The sequence below is a fragment of the Aethalodelphis obliquidens genome, unplaced genomic scaffold, assembly GCF_003676395.1.
Source record: "Aethalodelphis obliquidens isolate GAN/ISIS:26980383/991018 unplaced genomic scaffold, ASM367639v1 scaffold11, whole genome shotgun sequence".
Taxonomy (NCBI): domain Eukaryota; kingdom Metazoa; phylum Chordata; class Mammalia; order Artiodactyla; family Delphinidae; genus Aethalodelphis; species Aethalodelphis obliquidens.
In genome coordinates this window covers 13,566,030-13,581,726 of record NW_020837955.1, presented here as the reverse complement: position 1 = coordinate 13,581,726, position 15,697 = coordinate 13,566,030, and the positions used below count along the sequence as shown (strand labels likewise).

Genomic DNA, 15,697 nt, shown 5'->3' with positions numbered 1-15,697 from the left:
ACATACAGATTGGCAACAAACACATGAAAGAATGTTCAACATCGTTAATCATTAGAGAAATACAAATCAAAACTACAATGAGATATCATCTCACACCAGTCAGAATGGCCATCATCAAAAAATCTACAAACAATAAATGCTGGAGAGGGTGTGGAGAAAAGGGAACCCTCTTGAACTGTTGGTGGGAATGTAAACTGATACAGCCACTATGGAGAACAGTATGGAGGTTCCTTAAAAAACTAAAAATAGAACTACCATACGACCCAGCAATCCCACTACTGGGCATATACCCTGAGAAAACCATCATTCAAAAAGAGTCATGTGGGGCTTCCCTGGTGGCGCAGCAGCTAAGAATCCGCCTGCCAATGCAGGGGACACGGGTTCGAGTCCTGGTCTAGGAAGATCCCACATGCCGTGGAGCAACTAAGCCCATGTGCTACAACTACTGAGCCTGTGCTCTAGAACCCGTGAGCCACAACTGCTGAGCCCATGTGTCACAACTACTGAGCCTGCACGCCTAGAGCCCGTGCTCCACAACAAGAGAAGCCACCGCACTCAGAAGCCCGCACACCGCAACCAAGAGTAGCCCCCGCTCGCCGCAACTAGAGAAAGCCCGCGCGCAGCAACGAAGATCCAACGCAGCCAAAAATAAAAATAAAATTAAATTAAAAAAAAGTCATGTACCACAATGTTCACTGCAGCTCTATTTACAATAGCCAGGACATGGAAGCAACCTAAGTGTCCATCGACAGATGAATGGATAAAGAAGATGTGGCACATATATACAATGGAATATTACTTAGCCATAAAAAGAAACGAAATTGAGTTATTTGTAGTGAGGTGGATGGACCCAGAGTCTGTAATACAGAGTGAAGTAAGTCAGAAAGAGAAAAACAAATACCATATGCCAACACATATATATGGAATCTAAAAAAAAAGAAAAAGAAAAAAAATGGTCAGAAGAACCTAGGGACAAGACAGGAATAAAGATGCAGACCTACTAGAGAATGGACTTGAGGATACAGGGAGGGGGAAGGGTAAGCTGGGACAAAGTGAGAGAGTGACATGGACATATATACACTACCAAATATGAAATAAATAGCTAGTGGGAAGCAGCCACATAGCAAAGGGAGATCAGCTCCGTGGTTTGTGACCACCTAGAGGGGTGGGATAGGGAGGGTGGGAGGGAGGGAGACGCAAGAGGGAAGAGATATGGGAACATATGTATATGTATAACTGATTCACTTTGTTATAAGGCAGAAACCAACACACCATTGTAAAGCAATTATACTCCAATAAAGATGTTAAAAAAAACCAAACATGAATTGACCATTCCATCCTAGTTTGTTTAATAATAGTTCTCCAAATACTCCATTTACATCACTGCGTTAAAGTCAAGGTGCTGGTTATTTTGTAGAGCGAAAGAAGAGAAAAAATTTTAAGGGTCAGTTTTTTAAGACAATAATTCAGGTTATCTATCAGTGCAAAATCACGTCTGTCTGGTAAACTTGTAGACAATTAAGCACTGACGTAGGAAGGAAGCAATAGTTAGGAACCTGGAAACGTTTTATATATAGTGAATAGCTGAAGGAACAACTTGTACAATCAGGAAAGGAAAAGATTAAAGAGAGAAAGATTATGGAAAAAGTCAGGTGTTTGATGGTACAAAGAAAAAAAAGCAAAAGCTGTCCATGTTGTACGAGAAGAAAACTAACACAAATGAACATGAATTGTAAGATAGATTTGTTTGCCGAAAATAAAAATAGGTAAGAATTCTGCATTTCAAACAAATCACAGGGCAAACAAGAAAGATTAAATTGAGAAATGGAGTCCTTTTGTTTCTTTATTGCAGTATGCAGAGCAGGTGTGGGGAGGAACATCCTGCTCTAAGATATAGTGTCCCTCATCACCAATCAGGCCTCACATTTAATTTATTTGGACAGAACACGCCCTCTTGTGGAATTCTGGGATATTGCTACATATAGCCATCAACGGAATACCATATGTTGTTACAAATTTTTTAATTTGAATTTAGATGAAGTCCATCATTTTACAGACAAATAAATTAAAGCAGAGGAAAAGTAGTTTTCTTTTTTAGTGGTTAATATTTACATGAAATTGCTATAATCGGATGATCGATAAACTTTATATGCAAAAAACCCAAATCACATCATACATGTAATTAAGGGTGACTTGAATCAAAGTGTTGTGATGAAATGATAGGGAATTAAGTAATAGGAACCTATTTAGTTAAGTGCTCGTATGCCAGGCTCCTTTTCAGCTGAACCAAGTCATGGTTGTTAGTGTCATGCCAAGACACTAAGCTTGCAGAAAAACTTTTACTTTAGAAGGTAGGGGATAATTTGAGAAGGCCTTAAGATTTGTGTGTGTGTGACAGCTAAAATCTGATTTTTAATCTTTCCTTTCACTTGAGAGAGAGACTTACAAAGCAGGGTAATTTGGAATTCAGACGGAAAATAAGATCCATCTTAACAAGCACTTCATAGGTCAGTACAGCTGACAGTAAGGGGTAAAATATTACCAAAGTACCAAAATTGGTAAAAAATTACCAATTACCATCCAATTGTTTTAAAATGTACTTGGGTTTTACTTTTATTCAGATGGTAAAGCCAACAGATCAGGAGATGATAAGGTAGTTTATTACTCATACTTCCCAAGAGGAGGGGGCACCCTACACAAGGCCACATGGGGAAGCACCGAGGTCAGTCAGGAGGCAGAAGGAACAAGGGGAGAGCATGGGCCAAAGCCTTTACTGGGGTTTTCATGGAAGAAATGAGCAAGGCTGGGTAGGTATGCTCAGTAAGTTTAAGACTGGATAGTTTGGGTAATTTCAGAGGGCTCTAGGCCCCAGGGGTGGTCCCTAGCTGTCCTGTAACTGGCCCTGGGTTGATTTAGGGCAGGGAGAATATTGGCTTGGCGTGTGAGGGTTTCATAAAGGAGGTTTCCTGGGGGTATCGGCTTTGGATAGGCTAGTTTGAAAATCAAAGGAGTGCTCACATACAAGATGCGATGCTTTACCTCAGAATTAGCTAACCCTGGGAGAGGCAGTTGCTCCCTGGGTCTGCAAGTCCCCCAAAATGTCAAAGTATCATAAAGTAGAGAAAAGAGAAAACATGATTATTATATCAATAATGGGGGAGGGAAGTATAAAGAAAGCTGAAAACAGAAGAAACTAATAGGGAAGGCAGGGTAATGAGTTATTAATAATAGTTGAAATCTGTTTAAACAGATCATTTTATAACCTGGTATTTGTGTAATGTTCAGGATTAAGCCACAGCATCTATTTCTTAAAATATATAAAACAACACTAAATAGGGAGCAACATTAAGTAACTGAAGCTGCTAATTTTAAAACAGTTATTTATAAGGAAATCACAATTGATGAGGTCTGCACTAAGGGATGCCTAAGCAATTAAAATCATAGACAATTATCATTACTGGCCAGAACAGTAGGCAATGGGTCTCAGAAGAAACCCTCAGACATGTGCCTGAGGCGACCATACAAATATAGGCCAATTAAGTGAAAGCACATGTCATTTGTTTCACGCTCCATAAGGGTGTGATGAGGTCATTCCCACCATGTCCACTTGATGAAATGTTCTGGAATACATAACCCACATTTACACTATGGGAAAAAACATTATTCTTTAATGCCAGAAAAAAACGAGACTCAAAACCTTCCACCTTCATGACCTAATGATTTGAAAACAAAAAGTTCAGGACAGGATAGGATTAAATGACCTTTAATCCACACTATATGCACCATAGTGGGTGTACACACACAACAAGCACAGATACACAAAAGCCCTCTAGGCTCTCTCCTCTCTCTCCCCACTCCACAGGAGGGCTGACAACCATGACCCATATGAAAGATGTGGCTGTCCCTGAAATGTTTCCTAGGATGTCACTGGAGAAGACAGCAGTCTGTTAAGGTGAGAGTGACAGAGCGTAGCATCACCCACCACTGGTTTTTCTCAACTCCTCCACAAGGCAGTGGGTTTCCTCTTGAACTCGGTCCTCAATGCTCTTCTTCCCCACCCCGAATTCCACAGTGTCATGAGGGAGATGCGCCAGATCTCCTTCCATCTCTTTCCATTGCTAAAGAGGATTCCTACCAGGAGGAGAAACAGAAACTAGGAGGGAGGCCCTAGGGAAGGAGGAGTGAGCTGACACTTGGCAGCCTGGCAGATGGACCCAGCTCTGCTGGGGGGCTCTTCAAATTCCTCTTTCCCATCCTCCCCACCCTCACTACCAATGCGGAAGATGCGCACACGCACACCTACCATGTCCTTTATTAACTCTTTGAGACACAGGGAGACTGCCTCTTCCAGAAAACTCTTCTCACAGATCAATCAGGGCTTCTTTCACTGCTTTATAACCATGCAACACTATGGTGGGCTTCAAGCCAAAATACCCAGTGAACACAGGGCCATACACTTTTTTGAGAGCTGGAAAATGTATATTAGCAAAAGAAGTCACAATTTGGTCTATTTTGCTCACGATTAAGATTGTTATCAACATCATGTTGTTGATGTTTTATTCTGCCACACATAACTTCAAAGATTTCTGGATCTTATATATGTATGATAATTCAACATCCATTCATGATTAAAAAAAAAACCTCTCACCAAAGTGGTTGTAGAGGGAACATATCTCAACATAATAAAGCAGAAGACCTAAATAGACATTTCTCCAAAGACAACATACAGATGGCCAACAGGCATATAAAAAGCTGCTCAACATCACTACCTATTAGACAAATGCAAATCAAAACCACGATGAGGTACCACTTCACACCAGTCAAAACAGTTATCAACAAAAGTCTACAAATAATAAATGCTGAAGAGGGTGTGCAGAAAAGGGAACCCTCCTACACTGGCTGCAGGAATGTAAATTGGTGCAGCCACTAATGGAGAACAGTAGCGACTCCTTTAAAAACTAAAAATAGAGTTACTATATGATCCAGCAATTCCATTCCTGGGTATTTACCCAGAAAAAAACAAAAACTCTAATTCGAAAAGATAATGCACCCCAGTGTTCACAGCAGCACTATTTACAATAGCCAAGTCATGGAAGCAACCCAAGTGCCCATCAACAGACAACTGGCTTAAAAAGATGTGGTGTATTTATACAATGGAATATTACTCAGCCATTAAAAAAAAGACCAATAAAAAAATAAATATATATTTTTAAAAAGTGAAATGTTGCCATTTGTAGCAACCTGGATGGGCCTAGAGGATAATATGCTTAGTGAAATAAGTCAGATAAAGAAAAATACTACATCATATCACTTATATGTCAACTCTAAAAAATAATACAGGGCCTCCCTGGTGGCGCAGTGGTTGAGAGCCCGCCTGCCGATGCAGGGGACACAGGTTCGTGCCCCGATCCAGGAAGATCCCACATGCCGCGGAGCGGCTGGGCCCGTGAGCCATGGCTGCTGAGCCTGCGCGTCCGGAGCCTGTGCTCCGCAACGGGAGAGGCCACAACAGTGAGAGGCCCGCATACCACCAATAATAATAATAATAATGAGTTTATATACAAACGAGAAAAAGACTCACATAGAAAACAACTGTATGGTTACTAAGGTGGGGGGGGGACAAATTAGGAGTATGGAATTAACAGATACAAACTAATATACATAAACTAGATAAGCAACAAGGATTTACTGTATAGCACGGGGAATTATACTCACTTTCTCGTACTAGGTCACCAGGAAGGAAGATGGCGGCACCCAAATCGCGGTGTACTTCCCGAGGTGGTGGTTTGGTAACACAGGCGGGTCAAGAGTCTTCCCCTGGTACTGCGTGAGGCCAACTCGGGCGCTCGGGGGTTGCTGGAGGTGCCGAAGGCCCCGGGTCTGTTCAAGGAGTTCTTCCCAGAGAGGGGCACGAAGACAGGGCTCCCAGAGCTCTTGGACGGTGGTATGGCGGGCAACTTTCCCCAGACCATCTACTGCACCTTCGACCCCATGACTCGCTTCCTTTGGGGCATCTGCTGGCACTGTTGGGCCTGTTTCACTTCCACCAATAGGGCCACAAAGCGAGCGCGTCGGGGGGTGGGGGGGGGGGTGCTACCGCGCGCCTGGGAGACCGGAGCGGCGGTACCCGGGCGCACAAGGCCCTGGACGCAAAGCCCGTGCGAAACAACGTGCGCGCCCTGCGCCGGGCGCTCTAGGCTGCTGATGACCAGCAGCTGCTCACTAACTGGCTGACGCGGGACAGCTGCTCGGTGCTGGACAGCTCGGCGTGGTATCAGAAGCAGCACCTGGTGGACTTCTTAGCGGCAGCGGGCGGCCACGTCCGCGCGGCCACGCTGCTGAACCGGCCCAGCGTGCGCACTCGGCTGAAGACCCAGGTGGCGTGAGTTTGGCCGAGTTTTTATACCAGGTGAACCCTGGAACAAGCGTCCTGGGTAATACATGCGGCAAAGCAAACGCCGTTTCAGACGGTCCTAGAGGGTATCGGATGATAACGGAAGGCGGAGTCAGTATAAATCACAAGCAAGTAACGGATCCTGAGAGTGTTTTAGTTGTTGGACAACATATTCTCAAGAATGGACTTTCGTTACTTAAAATAGGAAAAAGGAATTTCTACATTATAAAATGGCTTCAGCTATGATGAAAAATCCTTCCGGTGGTTCAAATTTATCCATCATTCATTCTCAAGACATACGAACGTATAATCTTCGCTTATGCAAATCAAACAACAGAGAATGGAGTATACTCCAGGCCTCACAGCGTGAGTGATTTCATTATTTATATAAGTTGGTTCTGTTTGTGTAGTAGTGGGATATTTCATTTCCTGGTCCTTAAACATTAAGGGCTACCACAGAAAGGCATGATTTCCGGGGTTAATCTCTTTTCATAATTATTCTCCATGAAAAACTAAGTGCTATCTTTCCTATCCTGTCTTTCTTGTTCTTTTGAAGACAAGGAAGAACAATGAAAAAGAGGTAGTATAAGAAATTGTGGGGCTTCCCTGGTGGCGCAGTGGTTGAGAGTCCTGCTGCTGATGCAGGGGACACGGGTTCGTGCCCCGGTCCGGGAGGATCCCACATGACGCGGAGCAGCTGAGCCGCTGGGCCTGCGCATCCGGAGCCTGTGCTCCGCAGCGGGAGGGGCCGCAACAGTGAGAGGCCCGCGTACCGCCAAAAAAAAAAAAAAAAAGAAATTGTAAGGGGGGGACTTCCCTGGAGGTCCAGTGGTTAAGGCTCCGTGCTTATCCTGCAGGGGACACGGGTTCCATCCCTGGTTGGGGAACTAAGATCCCACATGCCAAGCAGCGTGGCCAAAAAAAAAAAAAAAAAAAGGAACTGTGGGTACTTTTATATCAGGTGACTATCTCACTGGATTTTTTTGTTGTTAAGGAAACTAGTACAGTTCTCCTTTAAAAAGGAGAAAAGTTAGAGGAAGCCATATTTGACATTAGAAATTACGGTAGAAAGTTTCCTTTGGAAAAAAAAAAAAGAACAAAAATCAGTACTTGACTTTTCAGGAAGTTTCTAATTCAGTTTTCCAGTCCCTTGCCTGTGTTCCATAGAATTAAATTTACTCACAGCCTTGTTTGTTTTTTTTACTTAGTAAAAAAGGTATCAATGTTTTATAAATTTATAGGCTTTTAGTTTTTAAAGTTTCAAATTCTGCCCCCAGGCAGATTGCAACTTGAGATAAACTGAAAAGTTAAGTAACCAACAAGATAAAATAGAGGATAATCATATGAGTATATCAAAAGATAAAAGGGATAAAGAAATTTCAGGTCAAATTTAAAGTATTTGGAATCAAGACTTAGTTAAATTAAGCTCTACATTCACTAGGCAATTTGATCCTCCAGAAATGTTTCTAAAATCTGAAAAATCAAGGTAATAGTACCCCTGTTTCCCCTGAGGATCAAGTGAAACACGAACACAAAATGTTTTACAATCAGATTTGTTCTAGAAAATCTTACAGGCAGCAAAGCATGGCTTTAGAGTTCAAATTCTAGCCATTTACTACCTGGGGATTACTTGGAGCAAGTCACTATTTTCATATGCAAAAATGGAGATGTAATAATTAGGAAAATAATTAGGAAAAATCTAATAGAGAAAAAAAGCCATAAAACTTTCGTACAGTGTAAGCTGTATTGCTATGTTCCAAAGTAGATTTAAATGTTAGAAAGCCATAGTTTATCCAAACCTTCATCTGGGAGTAAAGTTAGGAAGAATTCATTTATTGACAAACTTTAATGTCACTTCATAGCAGCAATTTTATTTACACAGTAAGAATGAACATACAGGTATCCATTATAAATGTCAGAGATCATCGCTACATTTCAAAACTTCACTCAGTTTGAGGGCCAACAAAAGAAGTTTTTCTCTTTCCATACCTATCTTGCCTCTGTTTTTCTTTGTACAAGGTGTGTAGTACTAGCAAGCGCATTACTGTAGCAGGTCACATTTTCAATTTGAAATTTGATGTGCTGGGGAAAGGTGCATGACGAGGTGTTTTCCCCCTTACAAATTCAAAAAGCTAGAATAGAATGGTCATCATCTGACCTACCTGAAATAAGTAAGTCACGGATTGCTATGATTTCAAAATTGATGTCTAATGATGGCAGAGTAATTTTAAAGTGTGCTAACAAACATCTTGGAAGCCTATATTCTACGAAGATGGTACTACTAACAGATTCAAAGTAGTACCGTATCATATCAGACCGAAACTGGTTTTTTATGTTTGAGATGAGTTGCTGAGCCTATTGTTTCTTAGTAAATGGGTACCGTTAGCTAAAGGTAATGGACATATCCATATTGTTCCTGCCAGTAGTCCTTCATAAATGTCATGACTTTAAAAATTTTAGTATCTACAATATGTAATTGATCTTCAAATTTATAATGTAATTCATATCAAGAACCACCTGGAGAATTTTAGTAAAATGTTTATGTTCTAAACCTCACTCCCAACACCCTGAAAGCCTTTAGGAGTATGTGTATGTGTGTGTCCAGATGTTTTTCTTTAAATAACAAAGCTCCACATTATTTTTATTTAAAAAATATCTTGTGATCATATATAATGGAATATAATCTGCAAAAACAAACAAACTGAATCACTATGCTGTACACCTGAAACTAACGCAATATTGTAAATCAACTATACTTCAATAAAAATGTTTTAAAAGACTAAATATGATGGTGATTATTATATCACTTCTGTTGTGCCGGGCCATGGCCTGGGTAATTGGTACTCAGATTATTACTAATCATCATATCAAAACTTTGAGCTTGATTTATTTACCCTGTTTTATAAAGAGATTAAGGTTCAAAGGCTTTCCTGTTTATTTCCAGTGTCTCACAGTTAATAAATAGAAGACCCCAATTTTTTTTATTGAAGTATAGTTGATTTACTTCAACTATAATGGTGTGCCAATCTCTGCTGTACAGCACAGTGACTCAGTTTTACACATATATACTTTTTTAAAATATTCTTTTCCATTATGGTTTATCCCAGGAGATTGGATATAGTTCCCTGTGCTATATGGTAGGACCTTGTTATATATCCATTCTAAATGTAATAGTTTACATCTACCAACCCCAAACTCCCAGTCCATCCCTCTCCCTCCCCCCAGCTCCCCCTTGGCAACCACAAGGCTGATCTCTGTGCCTGTGAGTCTGTTTCCGGTTCATTTGTGCCATTTTAGATTCCACAAATAAGTGATAACATATGGTGTTTGTCTTTCTCTTTCTGACTTACTTCACTTAGTATGATAATCTCTAGTTGCATCCATGTTGCTGCAGATGGCATTATTTTGTTCTTTTTTATGGCTGAGTAGTATTCCATTGTATATATGTACCACATCTTTATCCATTCATCTGTTGATGGACATTTAGGTTGTTTCCATGTTTTGGCTATTGTGAATAGTGCTGCTGTAAACATAGGGTGCATGTATCTTTTTGAACTATAGTTTTGTCTGGGTATATGCCCAGGAATGGGATTGCTGGATCATATGGTAATTCTATTTTTAGTTTTCTGAGGAACGTCCATACTGTTTTCCTTAGTAGCTACACCAACTTACATTCCTACCAACAGTGTAGGAGGGTTCTCTCTTCTCCACACCCTCTCCAGCATTTGTTATTTGTAGACTTTTTAATGATGGCCGTTCTGACCGATGTGAGGTGGTACCTCATTGTAGTTTTTATTTGCACTTCTCTAATAATTGGTGATGTTAAGCATCTTTTCATGTGCCTACTGGCCATCTGTGTGTCTTTGGAGAATGTTTATTAAGGAGAAGACCCAAATTTCAACACAGCTTAGTTGACCTCTGATGCCTAAGAAACTTATCAGTCCCCAATGCCTACCTTGGAACCAATATCCAGTTGACTGCTTCAGAATCACCTGTAAAGCTCATCCCATGGGAATTCTGACTCAGTAGTGATAAATACTAGAAATCTATATTTTTTAAAACCACCCTAGATGATTCAAATGCCCAGCCCAGTTTAAGATCCGCTAGTATTACTAACAGAAAGAGAGCAAGCATCACAAAGGCAGTGCCAGGACATGCAGCAGCTCATGGAAGAACAGTTTCTTCCATCCTGCATCATTCTTGGTCACAGACAGCAGCTTTGTGCAGAATCCAAGAGGATTTTATTACTACCCAGCTGGCTCTGACTAATTACTTTTTTCTTTCATTCACTCATACTTGTCCTGCTCCCAAGCTATTTCCTTAACATCAGGCATAATTTGCTTCTTCAGAGAAGTTCAATTTTCATAGCTATTCTTAACAAAACACAGTTTATATAATAGACGACTTCTTGAATGAAATCTCTAATCACAAAACATTTCCCTTACCACTTACCTTCAGCCAAAAATCATAGCAAATGGTGGTGAAACAAAGGGAAGAAACACTTCAGTCTTTTGTCACGTTATTGTTTTGATTCAACCATACAAAGACCTAAATGTTTCTCTACTCACAAAATGCATTCCACTATTATTGACAATGACAGACCAAAAGTAATACTCCGAGGGAGTGTTTGCCTTAAATAATATCTTTTAATAATTTTATTTTAATATATTGTAATGTATTTTAATATATTTTAATGAAGATATTTTATTTAAAAGTAGATGTTCATGGGCTTCCCTGGTGGCGCAGTGGTTGAGAGTCTGCCTGCCGATGTAGGGGACACGGGTTCGTGCCCCGGTCTGGGAAGATCCCACATGCCGCGGAGCGGCTGGGCCCGTGAGCCACGGCCGCTGAGCCTGTGCATCCGGAGCCTGTGCTCCGCAACGGGAGAGGCCACAACAGTGAGAGGCCCGCGTACCGCAAACAAACAAACAAAAAAGATGTTCATTTACTTTCCCTTTGCAAGCCACTGGATGAACATAAAACCTACTTACATTGGTTAAGGATTTGCCAATGTCCTTAACATCTAACTGTAGGATATTTCCAAGAATTGGGAGAGGAGTGGGGCCAGTCGGGAGCTGCCCTTTCCCAGAACTCTGTTTCCAGAGTGAGAGGAGAAGCAGACAGGAGAGAGAGGCAGAGTACCAGGACCACAGCCGGATCCACTGGAACCTTCTCTTCTTACTCAGACAGCTGTGAACCTGAAATCTAAAGCTTTTATAACAGTCCCTGCTAATTCAGCTTGTGCCTCTGACTCATAAATTGAACAATCAGCTAGGTCTACTTTAATTTCTCTTTTGAAGGAACTTTAGCCTTGTGATAATTAAAATATGGTGTTCTCTACTCCTGCCCTTTTTTTCAATGCCCCACCTGGGCATTCCAGTTTAAGAGGTCTGGGGTGGAGCCCAGGTACTGGTAATTTTTTTTAAACACTCCAGGTGGTTGACAACCAGTGAAGTAAATCATATGATCAAAAAGTTGCTCAACATTCTGGATTCTCAGATTAGTAACCAGTTAAGAATTTATGACTTTGAGGGCAGTCCTTGTATGTTAAAAAAAAAAAAAGTATATCCTTTAATGCTTTATCAAACACTAATATACTTTGTCCTTGAAAATGAAAGCCTTTTGAGATATTTTAGAGTACCATACTAACATTATAGCTTCCCAAACATAAACCAGCTAACATAACTCATACATTTTGAAGGTCCAAACATGTATCAAGGAAATAGCTAAGTAAATTTACACACATTTTACCATTAAACTCTCCCCCTCCCCTCAGAAAAAACACTAGAAGAAGAAATTTTTATTTTTCAGATGGGGAAAGGGAAATTCAGAGAACAGGAGGTCCGGCCAGTGTCACACAGCTAATAAATGACAAAACTGGGATTTGAAATAATATCCTCTAATGCCCATTGTGGTACACTGTGGCTTACACCACAGCTGCCTCGAGAACAATTTTAGGAAAACAAAACCAAACCCCCAAAACATTAGTTTCTCTGAACATATACCCCGTGAATGTCTACAGAATAACAAGTTTCACACTAAATAGATGTCCGTTACTTGACTGCAAGGATAAAAGGGTTGTGGGTTCTCAAGACATAAAAGATAGGGATTCTCCCCTTCCATCACTGCAGAGGTGAAACTGGCTCAGGTAACTAAGGGAAGGACTAATCTCAGGGGGCAGAGCTTGAGAAACCATGACATCCCCCCCCCTCCCAGTCACCTCCAGATAAATCCGCTTTGGTTGCTTTCTTTGTTCTGTCATTGTCAGAAATAATGGAATGAAGTATGCACAGCAAGGAAAGGAGATTTTGACAAAACAAAAGGTGTGGATTCAGTGGAAGATGGAAGACAGGGACTTCACAGAACAGACTCATGGCCCAGAACCAATGCAACAAGCAGACCTGAACAGGAAACAGCACTTAGTGGTCATGAGGATCTAAATGTCACTGGAATTATATACATTACTAGATCACTAATAGTAATGCTTATACAAAGACATATTCTATAAAGATATCATCATATTTAGTTTTTTACTGAAGTATAGTTGATGTACAATATTATATGTTAAGTACATGTATAAAATACAGTGATTCACAATTTTTAAAGGTTATACTCCATTTATAGTTATTATAAAATATTGGCTGTATTCCCTGTGTGGTACAATATATCCTTGTAGCTTATTTTATACATAATAGTTTGTACCTCTTAATCCTGTACCTTTATATTACCTTACTCCTTCCCCCTTCCCTCTCCACTGGTAACCACTAGTTTGTTCTCTATGTTTGTGAATCTGTTTCTCTTTTGTTATATTCACTAGTACAGGAGTATGTACTTTTCCAGTGGAGTTTTAAGCTGTACTTGAGGGAAGCTTCTATGGAGTCCACAGAGTGCACTGGACATGCTCAGGGAGAAGAAAAATAGCCACCCTATAAGCAGTTCTTATATTTTCCTATCAAGTGTTCTGATTTTCAGAGCTCTAACATACTTTATGCTAAAACTTCTTATTTTTGTTGCTCTGCCTTCTTTGTATTTCCTTTTCAATTCCTAGCTTTTTAAGCTACATTATTCATTGTTTGATTCATTTTCACGTGTTTGTCCTAAGTGTTCAGAAGTATTATATGGTATGAATTTTCTTCATTGAATAATATTATCTCTATTCTACGTATTGTGGGTATATCTGTTGTTAGGATTTTAAAAGTATTGTGGAATATTGTTTTTGGTGCCTTCTTTGATCCAAAGATTGTTTTTTTGGCCACGTGGCTTGTGAGACCTTAGTTCCCCGACCAGGGATTGAACTCAGGTCCACGGCAGTGGAAGCGCAGAGTTTTAACCACTGGATCAGGGAAGTCCCTGATCCAAAGATTACTTAGGAGAGTTCTGAAATCTCCAAGCAGTTGTTTTATTTACTTCACACTTTGTTTTTAATTATCCTGAAATTGGATTACAGGAAATCCATTACACTATTTAATTTTTTTTAAGCTGAGGATCTTTTATAGTCCTTTATAGGACTATAGTCCTTTTGGACTATAGTCTTTTTTTTTTTTTTTTTGCGGTAAGTGGGCCTCTCACTGTTGTGGCCTCTCCTGTTGCGGAGCACAGGCTCTGGACGCGCAGGCTCAGTGGCCATGGCTCACGGGCCCAGCCGCTCCGCGGCATGTGGGATCCTCCCGGACTGGGGCACGAACCCGTGTCCGCTGCATTTGCAGACGGACTCTTAACCACTGCGCCACCAGGGAAGCCCATGGACTATATAGTCTTTTATAGTCCAAAATGGTGAATTTTCATTAACATTACATGGTCAATTGTTATTAACATTTGTTTGACATTTTTAATTGTATCACTCCTTCTTTCTACATCGACCAGAGTTTTAACTGCCTGATGGGTCAGCAGAACATGAGGTATGAATCTCCAGTGATGGCAAAGGATGGCTTTCTCCTTCCTTCATTCATTCAAATGCTCATTCATGTATTCCTCTCACAAAAATGCATGGAGTACTGGGCCCCTAATCCCAGTCAGGCCCTGCCCTGAGCACTGAGGACATAGGAGCAAGTGAACACAATTGCTAAAGAAGGGGTGTGACCCCACATTGGCAATGGGAGGAAGATTTTTCCAGGCTGAGGGTACAGCATGCCTAGAGGATTGGATGGGCCTGCTGGGGCCACAGAGGGAGAAGTGTAAGTAGAGAAAAGAAAATGCCAAGGGCAGGGTGGAGGGTGTGTGAGTTTTCATTGCTTTGGTACTGCTCACTCAACCTTCTGCAGGCATGGTCTGCCCAGTTACCTGTCACAGGAGTGATTCTGGGCAGAACCCAGCTCGGTGATCTCCACAGTGTGGTGTGGTCCAGCTGGCCATGGGAGCAGCTGTATAGGGGACTCTGCTTCAGGCACCACTGTGGAGGAACCACATCCTAGTAGGAATGTGGACCTGGAGCAATTGTGGCAAATGCTGAAGAGTTTCCTGGCAGAATGCACTGACACTGAGACACCCAGGCTCGCTGTCCCTGGATATCAATGGGAGACGGTGGAGTGTGCTGGGATGGGTCAGGTGTTCATAGCTCTCTTGAGTTTAGGCAGAATTTTTCAGGTAGTCAAAGAACGGCTTTCTCTACAGGGAAACAAGGAATCTGCCAGTCAGCAGTTCAGCACAAGCTGTAGCAAAATGTAATGCTCCTGACAAGTTTCATCCTGTGAAGGAAGAGGATGCAAATGCAGAAAAGTCTGGTGACCTGGACTTGTTCAACCCTATGATGAGGAACATCATATGCGTTGTAATAAAACATGCGGGGAAAGAAAATCCTCACTATTCACAACAAGAACGGTTGATATTTGTTCCTGAGGAAAAAAAAAAAAAAAAAAGATCTAGCCTCTGGGAGATGAAACCAATTCTATCAAAAAAAGTGGAAAAAGCTAAATCACAATTAAAACTACTGTGGGCGACTGCGAAAAAGGCTCAAGGTCTCCACTGTGAGCCTGAGTGTAGAGTCCAGTCATGTCTCTGCGGGATGCTCCAAAGTCAAATGCATATTCAAACATTCAAAATAGCAAGAACGATCTATCCTACACCAACATGGCTAAAACAGAGAAGAACAATCTATCCTACACCAACATGGCTAAAAGAGAAGAAAAAGCCCACCTGACAGATCCTCATGAAGGTGTCCAGACTGAAGAATCTTCAATCAAATGGGCAGATCAACATCCTAAGGGGGGAGGAAATGAAATGACTGAGCTTTAACAGAGACAAGAAGAAGAGCGACTTAGAATGACCTGTCATGGCAGATCGTGACTTGGCAGCAAGAAATGGGAA

The 15,697-nt window shown here is 41.2% G+C and overlaps 1 protein-coding gene across 1 annotated transcript in view; it reads right to left on the bottom strand.

The window, feature by feature from the left end:
• CYP2C18 (cytochrome P450 family 2 subfamily C member 18) overlaps positions 1-14,659 on the bottom strand; it is a 48,399-nt gene extending 33,740 nt beyond the window's left edge. The window contains 7 exon segments of the mRNA XM_027113072.1: positions 3,983-4,069; positions 4,072-4,131; positions 4,304-4,456; positions 8,775-8,780; positions 11,382-11,526; positions 11,528-11,571; positions 14,647-14,659. Of these exon segments, the coding sequence (XP_026968873.1) occupies positions 3,983-4,069; positions 4,072-4,131; positions 4,304-4,456; positions 8,775-8,780; positions 11,382-11,526; positions 11,528-11,571; positions 14,647-14,659 (508 nt within the window).
• Between the last annotated feature and the right edge of the window lie 1,038 nt (positions 14,660-15,697).